The 12886-nt window shown below is 35.5% G+C and overlaps 1 protein-coding gene across 2 annotated transcripts in view; it reads left to right on the top strand.

Moving 5' to 3' along the window:
• The window catches only part of LOC309662312 (CD302 antigen), a 131578-nt gene that overhangs the window by 56632 nt on the left and 62060 nt on the right, over positions 1-12886 (top strand). For both annotated transcript variants that reach the window (XM_082464902.1, XM_082464898.1), the window contains exons 24-26: positions 4236-4365; positions 7217-7443; positions 11594-11759. In XM_082464902.1, coding sequence (XP_082321028.1) covers positions 4236-4365; positions 7217-7443; positions 11594-11759 — 523 coding nt within the window. The remainder of the gene's footprint in view (positions 1-4235; positions 4366-7216; positions 7444-11593; positions 11760-12886) is intronic.

Here is a 12886-nt window from a genome sequence, read left to right as displayed (position 1 = left end):
ATCATAAGTAGTTTCTTATGCCATTAAAAGATGTGCTTGATAAGCATTTTGATGGTTGCACAATATTTCTTGATAGATATAGCATCATTTACCTAAACAATGCTGGGTATTTTGGCTGTTTCCAGTTTTGCATAATCCTAAATAGTGCTGCAATTAACATCTTCGTGCATAATCTTTGCTATATATTTCAGATTACCTCCCTAAGATAGATTTAGGAAGTGATATAGCCAGATCAAAAAATATAAGTAGTTGTAAAACTCTGGTTACCAAGTTGGTTTCCAGAAAGGTTTATGAGTTTACATTTTTGTCAGCAATATATTGTGATTACTTTTCTATTCATACCAGTGTATTAATAATTTCCAACATTTATTGAGCAGCTAATATGTGTCAGACACTCTGCTAATGCATCACATGCATTATTTCATTTAATATGCACAATAGATGTGAAACAGTCTGTACTCCTCTCCTATCTTAGAAATGTGGAGACAAACAGAGAGAGTCATGTAACTTGCCAGAAATCATGCAGGGTCTGCGTGCAGAGTCGGCATTTAAATCCAAGTCTGCAGAGCCAGCATTCTTAGCTTCTCTACTGCACTGCCTCTACTACAATGCTCTAAGGAGAATTATCTTTTAAAAATTCTTGCTAATTTGGTAGTTTAAATGATATCATATTTTCATTTATATTGCTCTGATTTCTAATGAAAACATATAAATTCAGTAATAATTTGAATTTCATCCAATGTGAATTTCTTATTCTTTGACAGTTTATCAAGGCCTTCATGTATTTCTTACTGATTTTATGACTATGTAAATATTCAGTGTGCTAACCCTGTGTTTCTTGCATTTATTGCAGATATTGTCACAGGTTTTTTTTTTTCTTTAGGTCTAATACCAAAAATATTACAGAAATAAGTTTTGATTTTTTTGGTATGTGTTCAACTCTATTTCTTTTTTTCCCTCCATTGCTTTTAGGTTAGAAAGTCCCTCATGTAAATGTTAGTTAAATGTATGCCTTTATTTTCTTCATTTTGTTTTATAGCTTGCTTTTTTGTTCTGACAGTATGATACATCCATGGTATATGGCATATGTTGTCAATGGTTACTTAATCCTTTTCCCTAATCCTGGCCAATTGTCTAGCATCATTTGTTGCATATACTTCCATCTGTTAATATCAATATAGAATGCCTTTTTTATCTTATGTGAAGTGTGCATGTGTATGTATCTGTGTGTGAGACATATTCTTGTATAGCTCCCACACCGGTCTAAATACTATAATGTTGCCATATTTCAAAAAATATAATAGGATTAGTTATCCTTTATTATATGCCTTTTAAAAATATTTTTAGCTGTTTTTGTCTATTCTTCAAGACAAACTAGAATTATTTAGTTAATTTCCAATCTAAACAATTAAATAGAAAACTTCTGGTGAGAATTTGACAACATTTTAGGAAGAATTGACATCTTTTTATTAATTTTCCCTCAAGAATATGGTGTAACATATCTCTCCATTGATTCAAGTCTTCCTTTTAAATTCCTCAGTGAAGTTTTTAGAGAAGTTCTCTTTCTTTTTGCCATTGAGAATGGCAGCTTTTTAAAACTGTCTTACTGATATGTAGGAAATCTATTATTTGAGTATTTTTGTATATTTATTTCATAGGCATCCATCTTACTAAAAGCTCTTATTATTTCTCAGAGTTTTTCACTAGATTTTCTTGGGTTTTCTAATTAGATAATCATAATTTGCAAATAACCGTTCATGCTTCACTACATGTGTAGGACTTCCAGAACCATGGCAAATACCAGGAGTAATAAATAACATCCTAGACTTGATCTAGACTTTAATGGGAATATCTGCAGTCTTTCATTATTATATTTGATGTGGACTTTTTGTTTAAGATATATCATTTATTTAGAATTTTTATTCTGGAATAAGTAGTGGATTTTCTAAAACTTGTTTTCACCATCTATTGAAATTGTCATACAGTTTTTCCCATTAGGCCTATGGATATGTAGTAAAATACATTAATAGATGTTATATTAAACCATTTTTATCTCATCATAAAATCTAGTTGCTGAGAGTGGGTTATTTTTACTACTGAATTAGATTTGTTAGAATTTTATTTGGGAATGTTTTCATCTCTGTTCATAGAGTTAATTTTTTTATGCTTCTTTTTTTCTGATCATGTCAGCTTCATAGGATGAACTGGGTAGTTTTCTGCCTTTGTGTTTTGAAATTAAAACTCAGTCTGGGGAATTATCTTTCCCTGAAAGTTTGAAGGAACTGTATACAAAACCATGTGATATTAGAACCCTGTTCAGAGATCATTGTTTAATACTAAAGGGATTTGGTGTAGTAGGTGAGGGCTAAACTCTAAAGTCAGATTGAGTTTGAATTCCATTCAGCCATTTCATATGCCTTAGGAAGTTCACTTAACTTTTCTTAAGTCTCATTTTTTCATCTGTAAGTTCTTTTTTTTTTTAATTAATTAATTAATTTATTTATTTAACATCTTTATTGGAGTATAATTGCTTTACAATGGTGTGTTAGTTTCTGCTTTATAACAAAGTGAATCAGTTATACATATACATATGTCCCCATATCTCTTCCCTCTTGCATCTCCCTCCCTCCCACTCTCCCTATCCCTCCCCCCTAGGTGGTCACAAAGCACCGAGCTGGTCTCCCTGTGCTACCTGTGCTATGCGGCTGCTTCCCACTAGCTATCTATTTTACATGTGGTAGTGTATATATGTCCATGCCACTCTCTCACTTTGTCCCAGCTTACCCTTCCCCCTCTCCGTATCCTCAAGTCCATTCTCTAGTAGGTCTGCGTCTTTATTCCCCTCTTGCCCCTAGGTTCTTCATGACCATTTTTTTTTTTTTTTTTTAGATTCCATATATATATGTTAGCATAAGGTATTTGTTTTTCTCTTTCTGACTTACTTCACTCTGTATGACAGACTCTAGGTCCATACAAATAACTCAATTAAGTTCTGATACTGTTGTTCCTACAACACGATGTGAGGATTGCGTAAAATATTTCATTTAAAGCTTTTAAGCACAGTACCTGACATATAGTTTTAAAAATGAGCATTATTATTAATTTTCAATTTCCTCTAAAGTTACTGGTACATTTTAGTGTTTCTACTCTTCCTTATAACAGTTATGCTAATTTGTATTTTTCAAGGAAGTTGTCTATTTCATGTAGATATTCAAATGTATTAGAATAAAGTCCTGTCTGCTATTATCTTTTAAAATAGCCATGTCTTATTTTAATCGTTTTTACTTTTTCTTATTTAGATTTTTACAAAAACTAGTGTATGTTACTAGTTTTTTCCTCCCCTTTCTCCACCACCTACTCCTATTGCTTGAGATACAAATACTACTACATTTTTCTATCCTGTTTTTCTTGGAGTTATATTTTTGCTGATTTTCTAATCTCATACTGAATTCGTAGTTCATCTTTCCTTTAAAAATCAGAATGCATTTAATAATACATGTTTGCCTTCACATAAAGTTTTACTCATATCTCTTGTAATATTTGTCATATTAGTCTTTCCTATAATTTTTTCATTTTTGTTTTAATGTTTATTGAATAGCATGTGAGTATGTAGTTTTTAAAAAAATTTTGTAGCTCCTGGGATAAGCTTACTTTTCTTATCTTTCTGAGATGATATGTTTCAAACATACAGAAAAGTATAGGGACAATATACTTTGAATAAATTTCCATGTCTAATGTTATTGATTTGTGGTCAGAGAATGAAATCTAGGTAGATACTTTTATTTATGGATGTTTTATAGTGACAAGTATAGGATCAAAGCTTTAAGGTGAGTTCTCTATTGTGTGGTACACCATTTGTCATTATAAAAAGTTTATAAACATCTAATAAGTTGAATTAACAGTCATTACTTTTTTGCTTACTTGCAATGTCAAGAAGGAGAGCAGAGTGTTAAATATTATTATAATTGTGTATTTGTCTTCTAACGGTTTTTCTTTATCTATTTTGAAGATGTATTCATCAATATTGCCACTATTTTGTTCTATAATTTCTAAAGTTAATTGCCCTTTCCCATGTTTTGAAAGTTTATCAGGATTTTCTTAGTGATTTCATGGTCAGCTCCTTAATGGATTTTTTTACAGGAAGAAAAATCCAATTTGGAATATAAAGTTCCCTTGCTGGGATCTTCAGACTGTTAGTTTCATGATTGCTTGTACATATTTGCCTTTCTGTTTAGATTTTTGATGAAGAGCTGTCCTACCACTGTGCTCTAATGCTCAACTTCCAAAAGTCACCTTTTACTGGGACGTGGAATTTTACTTCCTGCAGTGAACACCATACTCTGTCTCTCTGTCAGAAATATTCAGGTATAGATTATTATTTAGATAACTATGGTACTTTATGCTGTTAGATATGTATAGTACTTTTTCACAAAAAAAATCTTATAAATTAATTAATATTAATTTGTAATCATACAGCTTCCTTAAAATTTTAGCATGACTAAATGCATACTGGCTCAGTGAGGCAAATTAGCTCAAATAGAATGTGATTTTTTTTCAAGATCATTGCCATAATTAAATATCAAAATTAAATATCCAATGGAATTTGTTAATCGGTGTTGTCTAATGACAGTAAATTATGGTTGCATTTTGTTCTCCTTTCTACTCTGGAATTTTTCAGATTTTACTGTCATGAGGAAAGGAGGAGAAAAAAAATGTTTTTAACTGAGTTCGGTGTAAACAGTCACGGTTAAATTTAGCACTCAAAAAAAAAAAAGGATGTGAAGCATAAATGGATCACTGTCTATGCCCTCCTATAATCCAAATAAGGGTAAAATGTGTACTTAAAAGTAGGAATCATCTATATTTTGAAAAAGATATTTTTTAAAGGTATTAAATCATTTTCATTGGTCACAGTAAGTTTTTAAACAAACGATTAAAACAAAAATCCTTTGTCATGTAATGAGAACTTCAAGTAGCTAATCCATGTGCTTCTGGTTTTTTTTGTTTTGGGGCATTTTATTTTATTTTATTTTTATACAGCAGGTTCTTATTAGTTATCTATTTTATACATATTAGTGTATATATGTCAATCCCAATCTCCCAATTCATACGTTTGTTCTCTACATCTGTGTCTCTGTTTCTGCCTTGCAAACCGGTTCATCTGTACCATTTTTCTAGATTCCACATGTATGCGTTAATATACGATATTTGTTTTTCTTTTTCTGACTTACATCACTCTGTATGACAGTCTTTAGGTCCATCCACATCTCTACAAATGACCCAATTTCATTCCTTTTTATGGCTGAGTAATATTCCATTGTATATATGTACCACATCTTCTTTATCCATTTGTCTGTCGATGGGCATTTAGGTTGCTTCCATGACCTGGCTATTGTAAAGAGTGCCGCAATAAACATTGTGGTACATGCCTCTTTTTGAATTAGGGTTTTCTCAGGGTATATGCCCAGTAGTGGGATTGCTGGGTCATATAGTAATTCTATTTTTAGTTTTTTAAGGAACCTCCATACTGTTCTCCACAGTGGCTGTATCAATTTACATTCCCACCAACAATGCAAGAGGGTTCCCTTTTCTCCACACCCTCTCCAGCATTTGTTGTTTGTAGATTTTCTGATGATGACCATTCTGACCAGTGTGAGATGATACCTCATTGTAGTTTTGACTTGCATTTCTCTGATAATTAGTGATGTTGAGCAGCTTTTCATGTGCCCCTTGGCCATCTATATGTTTTCTTTGGAGAAATGTCTAGTTAGGTCTTCCACCCGTTTTTTGATTGGGTTGTTTGTTTTTTCAATATTGAGCTGCTGAGCTGTTTATATATTTTGGAGATTAATCCTTTGTCCGTTGATTCGTTTGCAAATATTTTCTCCCATTCTGAGGGTTGTCTTTTCATCTTGTTTATAGTTTACTTTGCTGTGCAAAAGCTTTTAAGTTTCTTTACATCCCATTTGTTTATTTTTATTTTTATTTCCATTGGTCTAAGAGGTGGGTCAAAAAAGATCTTGCTGTGATTTATGTCAAAGAGTGTTCTTCCTATGTTTTCCTCTAAGAGTTTTACAGTGTCAGGTCTTACATTTAGGTCTCTAATCCATTTTGAGTTTATTTTTGTGTATGGTGTTAGGGAGTGTTCTAATTTCATTCTTTTACATGTAGCTGTCCAGTTTTCCCAGCACCATTTATTGAAGAGACTGTCTTTTCTCCATTGTGTATCCTTGCCTCCTTTGTCATAGATTAGTTGACCATAGGTGCGTGGGTTTATCTCTGGGCTTTCTATCCTGTTCCATTGATCTATATTTTTGTTTTTGTGCCAGTACCATATTGTCTTGATGACTGTAGCTTTGTAGTATAGTGTGAAGTCAGGGAGTCTGATTCCTCCAGCTTCGTTTTATTCCCTCAAGACTGCTTTGGCTATTTGGGGTCTTTTGTGTCTCCATACAGATTTTAAGATATTTTGTTCTAGTTCTGTAAAAAATGCCATTGGTAATTTGATAGGGATTGCATTGAATCTGTAGATTGCTTTGGGTAGTGCAGTCATTTTCACAATATTGATTCTTCTAATCCAAGAACATGGTCTATCTCTCCATCTGTTTGTCTCAGCTTCGATTTCTTTCATCAGTGTCTTACAGTTTTCTGAGTACTCCATGTGCTTCTGAAGAACTTTTTGCTGAATTAATCTTTGCTCATTTGTCTCATACTTTTTACTAACTGCCTTTTTCAGAGAAGTACTGTAAATCAATAATTCAAATATATCCTCTTAGGGTTGGTTGTATACATTTTTTCGTGGGTTCTCCCAGATGAAAACTTGTAAGGGGACACCCAACACCTCTTGTTGAAGCAGTTCAAACAAAGGAAGAATTTGACACCAATCTGAAATGGTAATCTTATTGCCATTAGAAGTAGTCTGCTTTTATTTATAGCTTTTCTCCTATTGCAGTCTACTTTTATTTATAGCTTTTCTCCTTCCTAAATCAGATCAACTAAATCAGAATTTTGTTCTAATTGTAGAAAACAAATTTGTGGTTCACAAATTTACCTAAGGTATACAGCAAAACATACCTAGTTCTCCCACCCAAAGTCTAAAATAAACGAATAGATAAGTAATATCTAAAGTACATTATTACAGGGAGAAATTTGAAAAAATGTCCCATGACTTGCCAAGTAGGTGGTTTTTGTGGCTTTATTTTTCTTTTACACACAGAAATTGAAAGCAGACAGCCCTTGCAGAATACTTCAGAAACTATGAAGTATCAAAATAATCTGTACAAAATAATCCTGAAGACTCTGACTTGGACTGATGCTCTAAAGGAGTGTCAGAAAGAAAACATGCACCTGGTGAGCATCACAGACCCTTACCAGCAGGCCTTCCTGACTGTGCAGGCGGTTCTTCATAACTCTTCTTTATGGATTGGACTCACCAGTCATGACGTAAGTTTTCAGTCCCCACTGCCAGGATTGGGTGACGGAATGTGACATTTTTTATTGCACACAGCATCTCTCATATAAGACTAAAAGAAACCAGAGATCATAAAATCTTACTCCAGTGAATGAATTTCATGAGGTATGTAATTTTTAGCAGCAGTCATCTTTCCACTGTTGAAAGATCAGGTGCTTTATCGTTTAGCTTAAGAAAAATGTTTAATGGACATATGGAGCTGAGCACTTCTTTTTATTTATTCCAATCGAAGACGGAGCTGGAATCAGGAGCTGCCATGTCTCCTCAGCCAATGAAAAGAAGAGAGGGAGGGAAGAATTAAAAATTCAGATGGGGTTGGGTGAGCGGAAGCCCATGAACATTATTAAAGGGCTTTTTATCCCTTTCCGAATCAGCAGAGTGAAATGAAGCCACTCTACAAAGGGATTAGAATAGCATTTTGCCACATCTCAAGCCCTGATCTTGGGTACTTCTCATTCATTTCATAGCCCAGCAAAGGATGCTGGTCTCCTATTAATTCCCAGCACTCAACTACATACATGTAGCACAAACAGGAATATTTATGCTACTAAAGCTTTTGGCTATAATTAATAGGGAATCTTTTTTTTTTTTTAATAAAGCTGTAGCATTCCTCTCAGCATTGTAGGCCGTTTTTGCCTCTTTTCTGAGTCTTGTATGTAATAAGTTGATGCTCTGCCCACGGAGATGTATTGAAAAGTAAGATATAGGGCTGGTATAAAAGGCTGCGTACATTGTGCACTGATGGGGGTGCCATTTATTTATAAAGATTGTGATGTGAATTTTGCTTCCTGCATCTGTGCAGTGTGTGACTCGTAAAGCCCTAGTTAGATACGTGTCACCTAAACCAGTATTCCTAATCCACTCTCGGAGAGAAGGTAATTGGGAGAGTAGGAAAGAAGTGTCCATTGCATTATGAAGCAAACCCGAGTTATGTAGATGGTAGGATAACCCTCAGTATACCAAGATGGTTTTAGGGCTGCCTGGAGAAAATGTGATTGAAGACAATTTAAGTCCTTGCGCAAACCCCAAGTTGAACTGGAGAATGGATGAAAAACTTAAAACTTAAGACGCAGAAGTAAACATTATCTTTGACAAACTTTGGACTTATTACCACCAGCATTTGTCAGAAGCTCAATTTAAAAAGCAGTATTTAGAAATTGCTTGAAGACTAGCTTCTCCAAAATTCTGGATTTTAAAATGTACCCTCAGGTCCAGCCAGATTATCAGCTTGAACTGCTTCCCTAGACCTCACAGTATCAATTCCTTCATAACATTGCTTTACTTCCTTTTTCTTTTGTGTTTGGCATTATGTGAAACCCATCACTGTGTCTCTTGTGCAGGTGGTAATTAAGTTATTACATTTCCTAGTTTTAACCACCTTAAACCTTTTTAAACAAAAGCAATATTGTCACTGTAGAAAAATCATAAAGTTAGAATAAATTAAAAGAATAAAATTGGAATCACCTATAATCCCAGTATCTAGTGATAAATGTGGTTTAAATATTTGGTAGATATCCTTCAAGTTATTTTTCTATGTACATGTATTTATTTTTATGACACTTCGGATCATACAGTTTTGTAACTTTTTTTCCCCACTTGATGATTTCGGTCTTCTTTCTTATCCTATTTTCAGTCGTCACCTGTGTTTTTCTTTTCCCTTTTGCTCTTTAACATATTAAATTTTACATAGCTCTTTCTTATGTATCTTCATAAGCTGCCTGAAATCTTTGGAACATGGCAGAGTATAAATAAGACTTTACATTGAAAGCAATGGGAAGGTTTTGAAAGATTTTAAACATGGTAGTAACAATATCAGATTTTGACTTGAGAAAAACTATGCTGGGCAGAAGCTGGGGAAGGAAGTGAGCAGTCCAGAGATAGAAGACCGGTTAGAATTTCTTGTAGACATTCATGCAGGAAATGATGTTGGTCTGGACTGAGGCATGTTTACAGTGTCTGCAGTGCAGCAGTTCTGGGTTATAGAAGGTCTGGAGTGTGGCTGTGAGAGCGGGTCACTCGAGTACATAGAAGTGAAAGTCCATAGAAGAAGAGGAAGTCAAGAAGGCTTGGGAACGGGGTGAGTCATCCACATGAACATAGACGTCCCTAAGTCAGTGGTAAGACCAGGAGGACAGAGCAAGGCTTGGGGCACCTCCTTAGTAAATATCAGGGAGGAGCAAGGGGGCCAAGACCTCAGTGAATGTCAGAGAGAAGCAAGGACTCTGGGAGTTTGCCAAGACCTCAGTGAATGTCAGAGAAGAAGGGCATAAACCTCAAAGGAAATGACTGAAGGAAATAAAAATACCCACTACCTCATTCTCATGGCTCTGTGATATCTGAGACTAAAAAAAACAAGCAGCCTTCCCTTGTGGATGCTGAAAGGAACTTAATCTATTAGAAAAGACAGGTTTTAATTAAGATCAGTCAAGGTCTAGAATTTAGTGAAGAGATACTTAAAGTCTTAATAAAGAGATTTAGTGTTCAGTAAAGAGATGGTGTGAGTGGGATGACTTATCTACAAGGAACAGAAGTTCCAAAGGCCCAGGGACCTGGGTTAGTTGGGAGTGCAACGAGGGGGAAGGAATCCAGGGTAATACTCCGTACAGGCAACATCACAGGGGCAAAGGGCCACATTTGAGGCCGCTTGGTTTAGAGGTTAACTGGCCATAAGTTTACAACTGGAACACTGATAGAGAACAATTCTGAATGAAACAGTTGGCAGTGTTGAGGTTTCACCACATTTGCTATTTTTGGTTCACAAAGGAGACTGTGAGACTGTGTGTGGTCTTTTGCCCAATATTCCAAATAAACCAGTGGTGCAAAATTGCCCCAAGCCTAGGAAAGCATAGCTCAGTGGATCAGTGTGGAAGGGCTGGTGCTCTGGCAGCACCACAGGAAAACTCAGGCAGGCCTGTACTTCACAATCCATCCCCTGCACATCTGTACCTACCTTGTAAAGCCTCTCTCAAGACAGGTGGGTGGTCAGGCCCTTGTCAGGATGTAAAGATAGATGTTTACAGACTTCTAGCGCACAATAGAATGTAGTGAATAAGGAAGTTTCTCTTCAAAGACAAGTGTGAAAAGGATGGTGTGAGATGCACAGGGCCTGAAGGTTTAAGAGGAAGGGAGCTGACGTCTATGTAGCTCTTCTTGTGTACCAGCTAGCCACTGACTTGTGTGTCTTACACGTTACCCCATTAATTCCAACCCCATGAGATTGTCACATCCATTTAATAGATGAAGGAATGGAAAAGTGGCAAGGTAATACCACAATTAAAAGCTAAGTGACCGAACCAGAATTCAAAACTAGGTATGCTTAGCTCTGAAGCCCCTGTTCTTTCCACTACTACATATTATCTCTAAGTTAATCAGAGCTTACAGTGGTCCTCACTCCATTTTAGCTTTCTGATTTCCAACAACCAATGGTTCCAATTATGTGTGAGGCAGCAAAGCATAATGGTTCAGACCATGGACTCCAGGGCCTAATGGCCTAGATTTGTATCCCAGCACTGTGGTTTACATTCTGTGTGACTGTGCACATTACATGGCTTCAGTTTTCTCATCTGTAAAATGGATATAATAATAGTACCTATCTCGTATGGTTGTTATGAGGATTATATAATATTTGCAGAGTACCTAAAACAATGCCTGGTGCGTAGTAAGTGCTGTGTAAATATGTGCTAAACATAAGATAAAATTAAAAATTATTAGATTGGGGACTTCCCTGGTGGCGCAGTGGTTGAGAATCCGCCTGCCAATGCAGGGGACACAGGTTTGAGCCCTGGTCCGGGAAGATCCCACATGCCGCAGAGCAGCTAAGCCCGTGCACCACAACTACTGAGCCCACGCACCACAACTACTGAAGCCTGTGTGCCTAGAGCCCATGCTCCGCAACAAGAGAAGCCACCGCAATGAGAAGCCCACGCACTGCAATGAAGAGTAGCCCCAGCTCACCACAACTAGAGAAAGCCCGTGTGCAGCAACGAAAACCCAACACAGCCAAAAATAAATAAATAAAATAAAATAAATTTTAAAACTATTAGATCGACCATGAGGGTCAAAATCATACAATAGGGATAACATGAAGTATCGCCACTTAAGATATATTTCTGCTCCTTACAGGATGAACTCAACTTTGGTTGGTCAGATGGGAAACATCTTCAATTTAGTCGCTGGGCTGAAAATAATGAACAACTTGAAGACTGTGTAGTATTAGACACTGATGGATTCTGGAAAACATCTGACTGCGATAATAATCAACCAGGCGCTATTTGCTATTATTCAGGAAGTATGCTAATTTCAAATATTTTATTTCTTAAATTGTTATCAGTCTCATGAGTAGTGGAATTTTGAGGAAATGGTTTTGTAAAATCTGATTTTAAAATTATAAAACAATTATAATCATGTCCTTTTTACAACAAAATCTGTTGTGAAAATTTGTGTTTGAGGAGAATTATTATATGTTAAATATTTTGTCATTAATTTGTTATTTTAGATATGTTTTATCTTTATTTTTGTCAACTGACGATAGTAATTGACTTGAATTTTAAGTCCTTGTTAGCCTCATTTTGCATACATTTTGTGTTTATATTCTTACGGAAAACTTACATTTGTGGAATTCTTTTGTAATTCTTATCATCAATGCTTAACATTTCTTTTATGAGTCACTGTTAAGATTCATTTGGTTGCTAACAGTAATTAGCTCACGCTAGCTTAAGCCAAAAGGGAAATTTAGATCCTCAGAAATGGGGATAGAGCTGAGCCTCCCGAGGAAAGGGGATCTCAAAGCCAGAGACGCCGTCTTGCACCTCTCCTTTCTGTTTCTCTCAGTGGGTCTGCACTCTTCTCTTTATGTACTTCCTGCTTCTCTCTGCACCTGGTGAAACATGGCAGCTCTGCAGCTTTCAATTTTAGCCGTAACTGGAGATGAATTGACTATCTCTGAATTCCACTTTTCAAATCTGTAGAGAGAATCTGATAGACTCAGCTTAAGTCAGATATGCCGTCTCTAGCACAGTCAGAGGAAAGTGGTTTTACAGCTTCCAGGGGCCCACATTTGTGGGTTTGTGGTTAGAAAAAAGACTACTTCACAAAGGGAGTTGCTGTGAGCTGGGAGAAATATTGCATACTCTCCACCATGTGTTGAATCAGTTTGATTGGCTTTGAATAGAGCATATCTCTGTTTACATCTTTTTGAATCTGTGGCCTTTTCATAAAATGAAAAAAAAAATGCCGAATTCAGATTTTTCTAGATGTCAGATTTTAAATTATTTCTGTTTGCTTTGGTTAAAGCAATAACTTATTTAGAACATCAAGTATTTCATAAAATGTTCTTTTAAAGTTAGAGAAGATATCAGTAGCCAGAAAATTGAAGATGAATTCTCAAAGTTATATTTAGGTGCCTATTATTATGTT

Source organism: Balaenoptera physalus, assembly GCF_965194825.1.
Source record: "Balaenoptera physalus genome assembly, chromosome: 6".
NCBI classification, from domain to species: domain Eukaryota; kingdom Metazoa; phylum Chordata; class Mammalia; order Artiodactyla; family Balaenopteridae; genus Balaenoptera; species Balaenoptera physalus.
Note: the sequence above shows the minus strand (reverse complement) of the source record. Positions and strands in the feature narration are given on the sequence as shown.